A 12,794-nucleotide genomic window follows, 5' to 3' on the forward strand; every position below is an offset into this window, starting at 1 on the left:
ACATTATATTAATATTTCCGTTTTGCAGCACCTCCCTGGACAATTCTGCATTTTCTGACTTAGGAAAGACAAAATGAAAGCAATTGGAGAGAAACAACCTTTTATCCCTAAGTTTCTCTTATTCATAAATCAGATAATTTATCTGTACAATCCCAGTAGTTTCAAATAGGAAAAATCCCCACAGCTTATATTACTCTATTTCTCAGAGACTGTCCTTTTCTTGGAGAACAGTTACATATAATACAATACTTGTCTTTTTTTTCTCCTTTAGCCCTTTTAATATGGTGGTGAGTGGTTGATAAACATAATCCAGGGATTTTTGTCCAAAATTCCAGTATCATGTTAATCCTTTTTTTCTCTTTTGGGGCCAGTATCATGTTAATTCTACTGGCTTTTTTTACATGTATCTGTAATTTTATGTACCTGGAAATAACAAAAAATATTTTATATGGAGATTTGCTGCAGTAATGTCTATCTTAATTGTGATTATCACAATTCAAAAACAGTCATTAAATAAATGTTGAGCATCTCAGCTTAGGTATTAGGATGGACGAAAGTATCACACATAATCTGTATTCTCAAGTAGCCTCTACTCTAGACAGGAGACACATCCTCAGAGTGAAATGATTCAAGAAGAGCAATTGCATGCAGGGACTGTATGGCCAAATGGCTCATAAGTGACACTGATAGCAAGTGGCTGTTTTAATCTAACAGAGTTCTCATCAGCTCCGACTTCCCCCGCTTCATGGATTCTTCTTGGTTTTAATAGCTCTGCAAGCACAACCTCTGAAGTATCTTAGAAAAATGATTATATCTGCTTCAAGTTCTTTATTAATCTAGTTACCTTTAGAACTTTAGCCCTAGTAAACCTGTTATATATGTAAGACAGTATTTTCTGCAACCAAATTGGATAAGAAGAAAGCTGTGTATTCTGTGTCAGGAGATCTTTAGTGAAAATGGTTGTGCTTAAAAAGACAAATATATTTATAGAAAACCCCACTCAACAGCAGAATGCATTTTTTTTTACTGCACTTGGAACCAAGATAGACCATATAACAAGCTTGAAAGAATTGAAATTACACAGAGCCGATTCTCTTTTATGAAACTACACTAAAAAACAGTAAGAAAGATATCTGAAAATTTCTCAAATATTTGGAAATTAAGCAAAATACTTCTAAACAGCCTGTGGGCCCAAAGATAAAGTCATAAGGGAAAATAGAAAATATTTTTAACTGAAGGAAACTGAAAATACAACCTATCAGAAATTACAGGTAATGCAGTGCCTAGAGGGAAATTAATAGTATTAAGTTAAAGGATGGGTGTGGTAGTTCGTGCATGTAATCCCAGCACTTTGGGAGGCCAAGCTGGGAGAATTGCTTGAGACCAAGAGTTCAAGACCAGCCTGGGCAACATAGCAAGACTCCATTTCTACAAAGAATGTTTTTAAAAAATTAGCTTGGTGTAGTGGCACATACCTGTAACCCTTGCTGCTTGGGAGGCTGAGGTGGAAGGATTAATTGAGCCCAGGAGTTTGAGGTTACAGTAAGTTATGATTGTGCCACTGCACTCCAGCCAGGATGACAGAGAAAGACCCTGTCTCAAATACGTAGATGATAGATAGATACATACATACATATATACATACATACGTACATACATACGAAAAGAAAGATTTGAGAGAAGGACAAATTACCAGTGTCAGGACTGAAAGAGGGCATCACTATAGACACTACAGATATTCACAGGATTATAGGGAAATATTGCAGACAGCATTATGCCCAGAAATTGGACAACATAGATAAAATAGATAAACTCTTTGAAAGATACAAACCAAAGCTCACTCAAGAAGAAACAGATAACCTAAATAGTCCAATAGCAAGTAAAGAAATTGAATTCATAGTTTGGAACCTTTCTGCAAGGAAAACTCTAGGCTCAGATGGTTTCATGGGCAAATGTTATCAAACCTTTAAGGAAGAAATATTCATTCTACACAAACTTCCAGAAAATAGAGAAGAGGGAACACTTCCCAAATGCACTTACCTGCATTTTCTGAGGCTCATTAATACAAAAAAACACTGCAAGAAAACTATAGCCTATTTTCCCTCATGAACTTAGAGGGACAAATGAACAAAATATCAGCAAAGTGTTATGCTGGTAAACTGGCTCTCCAGAAAAAAGAAAAAAAAAAATCTTGATTTATACTATTCCCTGATTCCTGTGATATAGAAACTCCCACCGTTGCCAGTTGCAAGCTACCAACGTAAAGTCACTGAACATGGAGTTGGGAAGGGATGTGTAGAATATGTTCCTGTGAGCTGATACAGCCCAATTTCAGCACCTCATGACTCATACATCCTTAATCCTGAGAATGCAAGACTGGTTCAACATTTGAAAGTCAATGAATGTAATTTGCCATAAGAACAGACTAAAGAAAAAGACAAACTGTGAGCCAAAGAAAGTACTTAGTTCTACATTTAGCAAAAATACACCCACCCAAACGGATGCTCTGACAATACAGTCCACTTCAGGGCCCACTGTGATCTGTAATTGTCATCTTTTTCTCTTCATTGTTCTGATTGTTGCTGTTTCCTCACAAACACCTCTTCCCATGGCCACTGCTTGCTTACTCAATATTGTTGAATAGATGCTGCTCCTGTCCAGTGATTCACTGGGAGGAGGGAGAGATCCTCCCAGCTCAGGCCAAAACATCTACTGAGGTCTATGCATCCATATAATTGGCTCACAAGTTTCACACTCTTTTCCCCCATGACAAAGAGAGACGTTTGTCCATTTTTCCTTGCACTTCACACTTAGGTACTCTTTTTGTGACAACTTTTCTCTATTATGTTTACTCCAGTGGGGTCACAGGATAGGTAAATGAAGACCTAATTTTCTACTCTTTTGGAGGCACCTTTGGATCAAGAATCCCGTCCTTAGGCCGGGCGCAGTGGCTCAAGCCTGTAATCCCAGCACTTTGGGAGGCCGAGGCGGGCGGATCACAAGGTCAGGAGATCGAGACCACAGTGAAACCCCGTCTCTACTAAAAATACAAAAAAAAATTAGCCGGGCGCGGTGGCGGGCGCCTGTAGTCCCAGCTACTCAGGAGGCTGAGGCAGGAGAATGGCGGGAACCCGGGAGGCGGAGCTTGCAGTGAGCCGAGATCGCGCCACTGCACTCCAGCCTGGGCAACAGCGTGAGACTCCGTCTCAAAAAAAAAAAAAAAAAAAAAAAAAAAAAAAGAATCCCGTCCTTTTAAAAAATCTTTGTCCCAATTCCTAACCTATTACTTTGCACATAGATTCAATGCGTGTTTTAATAAAAGGATGAATGAATAGAATTCTAAGGAGTCCTCATTTTCACAGGCTTTCAGTTCAAGACTTTAGTGTGAGACTCAAATACTTAGCATGGAAATGGCTATTGCTTGAAAAGAATGACAGTCCCAACTCCCATGTAGTGATCTTTAGCATCTCTCTGCTCATTACAAAGACATGTAGTTTTTAAAAGTTTGGGAGAGTAGGAACTTATCAATTAAAAATTCCCAGAGAACTTCTTTTGTGAGATCTGGGCTACTGATAACCTGAAAAAGTATTTGAGGCAGGAGAAGTGTTCAGTGATGAATGATGATGACAGCTGTGAGATTAGCTTTAACACAGTGTATAGTGTATTAGGCTTTTGTGTATGTATTTTTTGTCTGTACATTTCAATGTTTGCTCTTTTAAAAAAATCAACATATGTAACAAAAAATCACTTATGTCCAATTTGGCAGGGGGACCTGGAGCACAATTTTACCCATATAAGTTACTATGTATCTTTGAATTTTGATATATTATTGATTATATTTACGATTTATTTAATGCCTAATTCTCAAATCATCTGCTTTACTATATGGTTTCAATGAGGTACATGTTGTAGTACGATATAAGTAGAGAGGTAGTTGTTCTCTGAGTCCTGTGGTAACATGAATTAATACCTGAAATTTCAAAGATTGCAGCTGGGCTGGGAAGGGCATGTGTTTGACTAATTAAGAAGGCCAGACGGCGGGGGGAATTAATCACCCCCAAAGGAGGTCAGGCAGAGAAGATTGTTCATGTGACATGAACAAATCTTTTGAGTTTCCTGATGTGCTTATAGGCTTTAAAAAAAGAAAGAACCTTTTATTTAGGATAATAAACATTGCCATTTTTCCTCCAAATCCAGATTTTTGGTTATCAAGAACCTCCTCAGTCCCAGTTATCCTCCCAGCTAAGCACTTCTCTTTGCAACCTGTAGTCATTGGTGAGCTGCTATCTGCGTCATGGTCAAGTTTGGTTTCAGTGTCCCAAATACCACAGTGTTCATCATTTCACACTAAATCAGATTTGTGTTTATTCTGAGTTTACTAATGGAAGTTTTTCTTCATCAGGGATGGATGAATGAGATTTACAACTATGATCCGGAAACCTACCATGCGACTTTGACACATTCAGTCTTTGTTCGACTTGAGGGTGGAACCTTAAGACTTTCAAAGCCCAATAAAAATATATCCAGGAGGGCCAGCTACAATGAAACCAAGCCAGAGGTCACCTACATCAGCCAGAAAATCTATGACCTCTCAGACAGCAAGGTGAGCCTGAGCAATTTTGGAAGGATAGCTTAGATGAATGAAAAGCATATGGCATCTCAGATGCTTAACTGCATTTTTTTATTCCCTAAAAAGGTTAGTTGTCATTGAAGTATCAGTATACCTTAGGACAGTACCTCTCACACTTTAATGTTTATGCACGTCACCTGGGCATCTTGTTAAATGCAGATTCTGATTCAGTAGCTGTGGGTAGGGCCAAGGGCCTGCATTGTTATGAGTTCCCAGATGATACTCAGGCTGCTGGTCCACAGACTACAACTTGAGGAACAAGAGTGTTGTGCACTCAGAATTCTGACTGTAAAAGCTAATTATTTCAGTCAAACAAAAAGCCGTGTGGCTCTGTGTGGTGATTGTAGGGTACTTAACTATTGAAGACTTTGTGCATGTGAAAATGATAGATATGCAAAATAGCTACATTTTGATTAAGTATTATATACTTCTATTTTTGTGAGAAATGTAAATTATTTGTTCCACAAAGCTATCGTTTCTCTGTTCTTACAGTTCATCTGAATGATCTTTAGATTTCTCCAAAGGGAGAGAAGTACTTAAAATAGTTTTTATATAAGTTTATTCTTAACTTGAGTTTGATACTCAAGGTTGACTTGAGCTGCCCATCTAGATTTTAACTATCTTTTTTTTTCTTCTAACTTAAGTTTGGCCCAAGGTCATTAAATTTAGTTGACAGCCAAACGTAGTTGATGATAAGCAGCTAAACATTATTATCGAGCTACTGCCACCTGAAAATTACGGATATTTATAACTCTCACAAAATTATTAAACATCTATTTTCTGGAATGATTTTGAAGGATAACAAGACACTTCTAAAAATTCCAGTTTCTGTAGTCATGTTACGAACAAGTGTTAAAAGTTATTTCATATTCATCATCTTAGTCAAAAAGTCTATAAGGTTTGCACTTGTGCTATGCATAATATTAATGCATAGTGTAGCCAATCTTTAGTATATAAATCATCATTTTTCTTTCTCTGTAGATTTATCTTGTACCTAAAACTTTGGCTCGAAAGCGAATCTGGAATAAAAAGTACCCCATTTGTATCGAGCTTGGTCAACAAGATGACTTTATGTCTAAAGCTCAGACTGATAAGGAGACTTCAGAAGAGAAGCCGCCAGCTGAGGGAAGCGAGGACCCTAAGAAGCCACCCCGCCCTCAGGAGGGAACAAGATCTACCCAGCGAGATCAGATACTCTATCTCTTTGGGAGAACTGGCCGAGAAAAAGAGGAATGGTTTAGGAGATTTATTCTGGCATCTAAGCTAAAGTCGGAAATCAAGAAGCCATCGGGTGTCTCTGGAAGTAAACCAGGTAATGATGTTTGTGCTAAATGCTTATGCATTTTTAAAGGGCCACTAGGGAGAATAGAGAAAGAATGCCAAGTAGGAAGGCAGGAAGGAAGCCCACCCTGACTTGATGGTTGTCTGCCACCTAATGTGCATTCTCATGACTCATTTACCGTCTAGGCTGATCACTGCAACCCTCTGTCCCAAATCATTTAACCAACGGTGGATCCATTTGCAGATGCTGTTTATTAGCCTTTGCTGGTTATGTTTTCTTTGTATATGATGTGACTCCCCTGAGAGAAGCAGCAACAGAAGAACCCTAGTTCTGAGATGGCAGGTGAGTCAGGGAGATCCTTCAGGCTGGTGCTTTCAAAGGCCTGACCCTCAATATGTCCTCCAAGCGTGAGCTTGCCATAGAATGCAGAATCCTTGCACTTGCTGAGTATTCGGGTCAGATCATGGTCATTCGGATTGATAACCATGCAGCACCTCTTTGCTCAGCTTTGACTGGGCTTGGAGCTGCAAGAGACACAAAACCAGTAAAAAGCAGCAGCTCCCCTGTCCTTTAGGTGTTGTGCCTATTATGCAAAACTGGCATGTATGAGTCAGGTGTTCACAAATTGCCGTGCTATAATGAGCATGGTGTAACCAATAATTGGGACAAGACCAGTGTGGGTGTTATTAGGGAAAGCTTTCTTACATGGATCTGGAACAAAGACTAGGATGGAGCCACTCTGGGGCTTTCTCTAACAAGGCGTTTGTGTTGATCCGGGAGTTATGCTGGTCACATGAGTGTCACACATTTGCTTCAGAGTGCTTTGGTTCCTTCCCCTGGAACTTAATCTGAGCCTTTGCCCTAACTCCCTTGCTAACCTTCCATTCTGTCAGCTTCAACACCAGATTCCATCCCAATCCCAGCACTGAGATCCAAGAAGTCCCTTTTAAGAATCAAGATGAATGGGGAGATTACTAGATATATTTATTTCCTAGGGCTGCTGGGACAAAATACCACAAGCTGGGTGATTTACAACAGAAATGTATTCTCTCCCAGTACTGGAGGCTGGAAGTCTGAAATCAAGGTGTTAGCAGGGCCATGCTCCTTGTGAGACTCTGCATAGAATCCTTCCTTGCGTGTTTGCAGCTTCTGGTAGTGACCATCAATCCTTGGCCCGCAGCTGCATCACTCCACACTGGCCTATCATCACATGGCATTGTCTCTCAGTGGCTCTGTGTCTTCTTGGAAGGACACCAGTTATATGGGATTAAGAGCCCACCCTGTTTAATGAATGGCATCTACAATGACTCTATTTCCAAATAAGGTCACATTCTGAGATGCTGGGGTTAGGACTTTAACATATTTTTTGGAGAACACAATTCAACCCATAACACTGAGTAAAAGAAAATTCAAGTGGGTAAGAACTCCTCAGCACCAGGCACTGCCTAGCTGTCCTGGTAGGTCTAGACCTGTGCCGCTGCTTACGGTAGCCTCCCGCCCCATGTGGCTTTTGAACACTTGAAGTGTGGCCAGTCCAGATGGAGATGTGCTCTAAGTGTAAGATGCACATTGGATTTCAAAGTCTTAGTCCAATAAAAGAACGTAAAATATCTCATTAATAACTTCTTATATTGGTTACATGTTGAAATAATATTTTAGATATATTAGGTTAAAATATATTCAAAAATGTATTCAAATTAATTTTGTTATTTCTTTTTACCGTTTTTTTGTTTTTTGTTTTTTTTTCCCCTGAGATGGAGCCTAGCTTTGTCGCCCAGGCTGGAGTGCAGTGGCACGATCTTGGCTCACTGCAACCTCCGCCTCCCAGGTTCAAGCAATTCTCCTGCCTCAGCCTCCTGAGTAGCTGGGATTACAGGCACCCGCCACCACACCCAGCTAATTTTTGTATTTTTGGTAGAGACGGGATTTCACTGTTGGTCAGGCTGATCTCAAACTCCCAACCTGAAGTGATCTGCCCGCCTCAGCCTCCCAAAGTGCTGGGATTACAGGCGTGAGCCACCAGGCCCAGCCTCTTTTTACCTTTTTAAATGTGACTACTAGAAAATTTAAAATTGTTTATGTGGCTCAGATTATATTCCTACTGGAAATATAAAGGTCTACTGGTCTAGGTACTGCAGCTCAGAATCAGGTAACCCACAGGGGTTTATGGGGCCACCAGGAAACACCACTTTAGGTACTCAGGGGCCCCCCAGAGCACCTTCAAAAGAGGCACGTTATTCATGGACTTAAATAAAGCATTTGATTATTTTTAATGAGTTCACATTTTTGGAAATCCTGCCAAAAGTTCCACTCACCACACAACAAACATAATGGTAAGAGTCAGAGATGTGGGAAAACCTTCAGTGCACTCACTTGTACTAAAATCAGGCAAGGCTTACACACCACTAATGTCTTTTTGTACATCTGTAAGTCTGGGTTGCCTTTGAAAGCTATGAATTGAGATTTTTATGGTAAGTTTAACCCACCAAAAGTGGGATTAAACTAGTTAGCAAGGTAAATTGGTGAGGACTGTGCTGTTCTTCAAACCCATCTCTGAATCAGTGACTGCATAGGTGGTCAGCCATGAAGGTATGACTGGTCTGATTCTCTAAGGCCAGGTACATCTGTCAATACCAAGAAGTTAGAAGTCTTCCTGCTCGACGACCTGCCCCTGTCCTCTCCCTCGGGGATGCTGTCACCAAAATCCTAGATTTCTCTAGCAACACGGATTGTGCTTCTCAGACTTGAATGTTTGAGGGGATCTTAAGATGCAGGTTCTGACTCGAGGTCATGGGTGGGGCTGAGAGTCTGCATCTCCAGCCAGCAGTGCCCAGGCTGCAGGTCAGGAAAGGCCTCCAGGAGAAACAAGAGTCTGGAGACAGCAGGAAAGCCACATGGTCACTTGGCAGAATTCCAGTATGGTCTCTGCCCAGGAAGGTCCTTGACTTTATCAGGGGCTGTTGTCCATGAGACCCACAGTACAGTGACGACTTCTGTGCTTTGTCCCACTCAAGGGAAGGGTGAGGTGATGTGAAGAGGCTGTTCTGTGGGCAGTGAGCACCAGCCCAGCCTCGTAGGGGTCTCCATTCTTCCTCCATACATGGAGTGTGGCTCAGTCACAATGGGACCAGTTTGGTTTGAAGTGTCGGGTTCATGCTGCCCTATTTATTTCATCTTTTTTCTCTTTTTTACTATTAACTAAACTCTAAAGTTTATTTGGATTTCACTGGTTTTTCTACTAATGTCCTTTTTCTTTTCCAGGATCCAATCCAGGATATTAAATGTAATATAAGTTTACATTTATTTTTTAATGTTTTTGGTGTAACTTTTATCCTAGCATTTAAAAAAATAATGCTAAACATGAAAATGGTATAAGGATAATAGAAGTTACAAAAAATATATTTTTATAGTTATGCAGTGTAAAATACTAAATATTGAAGTGCTGGAAATTATCAGGCTAAAATTTAAATTAAGAAATGGCTTGTATGACCCTTTGTGAGGCTCTGGGGAATTATGGTTCCGATGGTTGGAGCCTCTCAAGAAGAAAATGGTTTGAGTTTTTGATTTTTTTTTTTTTTTTTTTGAGACAGAGTCTTGCTCTGTTGCCTAAGCTAGAGTGCAGTGGTATGATCTTAACTCACTGCAACCTCCACCTCCCAGGTTCAAGCGATTCTCCTGCATCAGCCTCCCCAGTAACTGGGACTACAGGTACGGGCCAGCATGCCAGGCTAATGTTTTGTATTTTTAGTAGAGATGGGGTTTCACCATGTTGGCCAGGCTGGTCTCAAACTCCTGACCTCAAGTGATTCACCTGTCTTGGCCTCCCAATGTGCTGAGATTATAGGCTTGAGCCACTGTACCCAGCCTGGTTTGATTTTAACCACTCTACATTTCACCTGGCCATCAGAGTAAATCTAAATGAAATTGTTAGCATCAGGCACATCCCATGCTTAAAACCTTTGATTTTAACTACTCTACATTTCACCTGGCCATCAGAGTAAATCTAAATGAAATTGTTAGCATCAGGCACATCCCATGCTTAAAACCTCTCTGGTGCAACAAGGTCAATGTTAAATCCAAGGCTGGCTTTTGAGGCACTTTGCAGTCTGTTCCTGGCTAATCTCTCCATCCTTATTTCCTGTCCTCTGCCCGCTGTACTATGCTTAGAACTTCACTGAATCTCTCACTGGCCTCTAAACGTACTGTGCCCTGCCACTGCTTTTTGCATATGCTGTTTCCTCTACCTGGAATGCTCTTCCCCACCTGGGCCAGGAAAATGGCAACTATTCCCTCAAGATACAGCGTAGATGTCACTGCTATGAAAGTCAGCTAGGGTAAGCACCACTGCACTCTCTTGGGCAGAGGTAGTCACCCCCTTCTTTTCCGTAGAGAGTCCCTTAGTCATGTTGCAATTATGACACTTGTTACAGAAGATTGTGATTTATCTGCTTAGGTGCGTGAGTTCAAGGGCAGGGATTATGTCTTCTTTTTAGCATGGTTTGCTTGAAAGTGCTTGATGCATAATTTGTCAAATGAAAGGTGACATCTTTGGAATTGCTGTGAGCTTGTGGATAAACAATTAATTAGGTCTCTGCCCACTTTCCATTTACCCCTGATAGCACTGACAAGTTCACCGCTCCTTGGGATGTGTTGGTCCTATATTTGATCTTTTCCTAAAAGATCATCAGGAGAAAAGAGAATAGTACCTACCAACTGTATTTCTTTATTCTCATTACTCTAATTATCTTGGAGACGAATAAAAACTGTTCTTAAAAATTACCTTAGAGAAAAAGGTACTTTTCAGGGTGGGAAATAACCTTATAAACGTTGTTTTTTTTGTTTGTTTGTTTGTTTTTTGAGACAGAATCTCACTCTGTTGCCCAGGCTGGAGTGCAGTGGTGTGATCTCGGCTCACTACAAGCTCTGCCTTCTGGGTTCACGCCATTCTTCTGCCTCAGCCTCCCGAGCAGCTGAGACTACAGGTGCCCGCCACCACGGCCGGCTAACTGTTTTGTATTTTTAGTAGAGACGGGGTTTCACCATGTTAGCCAGGATGGTCTTGATCTCCTGACCTTGCGATCCACCCACCTTGGACTCCCCAAGTGCTGGGATTACAGGCATTACAGGCGTGAGCCACTGCTATGGCCCCTTATAAATATTTTTAAACAGTCATTTGATAGCATTGTAGCTGTTTTCTTAGGAGTCCGCTTACTTTGCAGTGGTTTTCTTCATTGTGTGAATAGCCCCCTCTTCTTGGCTTCAGGGCTTTTGCCTGCACACAGCAGACACAACAGTCCCTCCGGGCACCTGACCCACAGCCGCAGCAGCAGCAAAGGCAGTGTGGAGGAGATAATGTCGCAGCCAAAGCAGAAGGAGTTGGTGGGCAGCGTGCGGCAGAAGATGCTTCTCGACTACAGCGTGTACATGGGCAGGTGTGTCCCCCAAGAAAGCCGAAGCCCCCAGAGGAGCCCCCTGCAGAGTGCAGAGAGCAGCCCCACAGCTGGAAAGAAGGTAAAGCTGGCTGCTGGGCCGGGCCTTTTTCACTTTTGGACTTAGACACATTTCTTCATGCCCCGAAGCCCTGTTCTGGGCACCGGGATAACAGTGGTACACAAGACAGAGAAGGACCCTGCCTTTGGGGAACTTGTAATCTACTCAGGAAGACAGCAAGAAACAAGCACCAGGTGGTGGGAAGAATGAAAATAAAGTCAGACAAGGGAGGAGGGAAAGTGGCCGGAACTGCTATTTTATTTATTTATGTATTTTTTTTTAATTTTAAAAAGTTTATACTGTTTTTCTCTGCTATTTTGGATGGGTAGTCAGGAAGGGCCTCTTTGAGAAGGTGACTTTTGGGCACAGACCTGTTGGTCATGGGGGAGTGAGCTGCGGTGATGGGTGTGGGAGGAGCATTCCCGGTGGGAAAAGCAGTAACCCAAGGGCCCGTGGCAGGCATGTGCTTGGAATATTCGAGGAACAGCAAGGAGGCCTGGTCTGACAGTGAACAAGGGAAAGGGGGAGGTAGGGAGGCTGAAGGATCAACAGGGACCTTGGCTTTGTTCTGAGGTGGGGGAGGGATGGGAGGCCATGGGAGGGTTTTGAGCAGGGTATGGTGTTGACTGATCTACATATAAAAAGATAAGTGACTTTTGGTGGAGAACTGGCTGTAGAGGGAAAGAAGGAGTGGGAGGTGACTGTCATAGTGAAGCCTGGACCAACGTGAAGGTGGTGACAGTAGGTGGTGAGGAGAGGCTGGGCTGGGGTGTGCGTGGCAGGAGACACTGGCTGGATTTGCTGTCGGGAGAGAACATGGAGGCCAAGATTTGCACTTTGACCTAAGCAACTGGATGATCACTAGGGGTTGTTACAGAATCACTGGTGATTCAGGTCTCATTCCTCCATAACCATTGCATTTTCAAATTCTCAGTCTCCTCGGCTATGCCCGGTGCTTTTGAAGATTTACCATGAACATTCTTTACAAAGTGTAATGGGACATGGACTTAGGATCATCTGTGGTAAGATAACTCCTGTAAGCTACCAGATGCCAGGCCCTGTTAGACACTTTAATAGAATTACTCTGCTCTCATGAACAGTCCTGCAAACTAGACAAGATTGTTTCCATTTTGTAAGTGAAGAAACTGAGGCTTGATGAAGTTAGGTAGCTTAGTCACACAGTTGCTGAGTGATGGAGTGTGCAAAACCTGACCAGAGACCCCAGGGCCCCTTGGCTCAAGGAGACTCTTTTGCTGGGTTATTCTGAAAGCCTGCTTGGCTTGAGGCCTCCTGCCTCTACTTTGCACACTATTCAGAGGCACAGTCTCTGCCTGGGGGACATAGCCTGTCTTTCACATCCAGGTGTTTGACCTCCCTTTTTTTTTTTTTTTT

General features: G+C 42.0%; 1 protein-coding gene across 4 annotated transcripts in view; it reads left to right on the forward strand.

Moving 5' to 3' along the window:
- The window catches only part of TEX2 (testis expressed 2), a 116,138-nt gene that overhangs the window by 61,499 nt on the left and 41,845 nt on the right, over positions 1 to 12,794 (forward strand). For all 4 annotated transcript variants that reach the window (XM_050765791.1, XM_050765794.1, XM_050765793.1 and 1 more), the window contains exons 3-5: positions 4,403 to 4,603; positions 5,612 to 5,942; positions 11,176 to 11,423. In XM_050765791.1, coding sequence (XP_050621748.1) covers positions 4,403 to 4,603; positions 5,612 to 5,942; positions 11,176 to 11,423 — 780 coding nt within the window. The remainder of the gene's footprint in view (positions 1 to 4,402; positions 4,604 to 5,611; positions 5,943 to 11,175; positions 11,424 to 12,794) is intronic.

This window comes from Macaca thibetana, chromosome 16 (assembly GCF_024542745.1).
Source record: "Macaca thibetana thibetana isolate TM-01 chromosome 16, ASM2454274v1, whole genome shotgun sequence".
NCBI classification, from domain to species: domain Eukaryota; kingdom Metazoa; phylum Chordata; class Mammalia; order Primates; family Cercopithecidae; genus Macaca; species Macaca thibetana.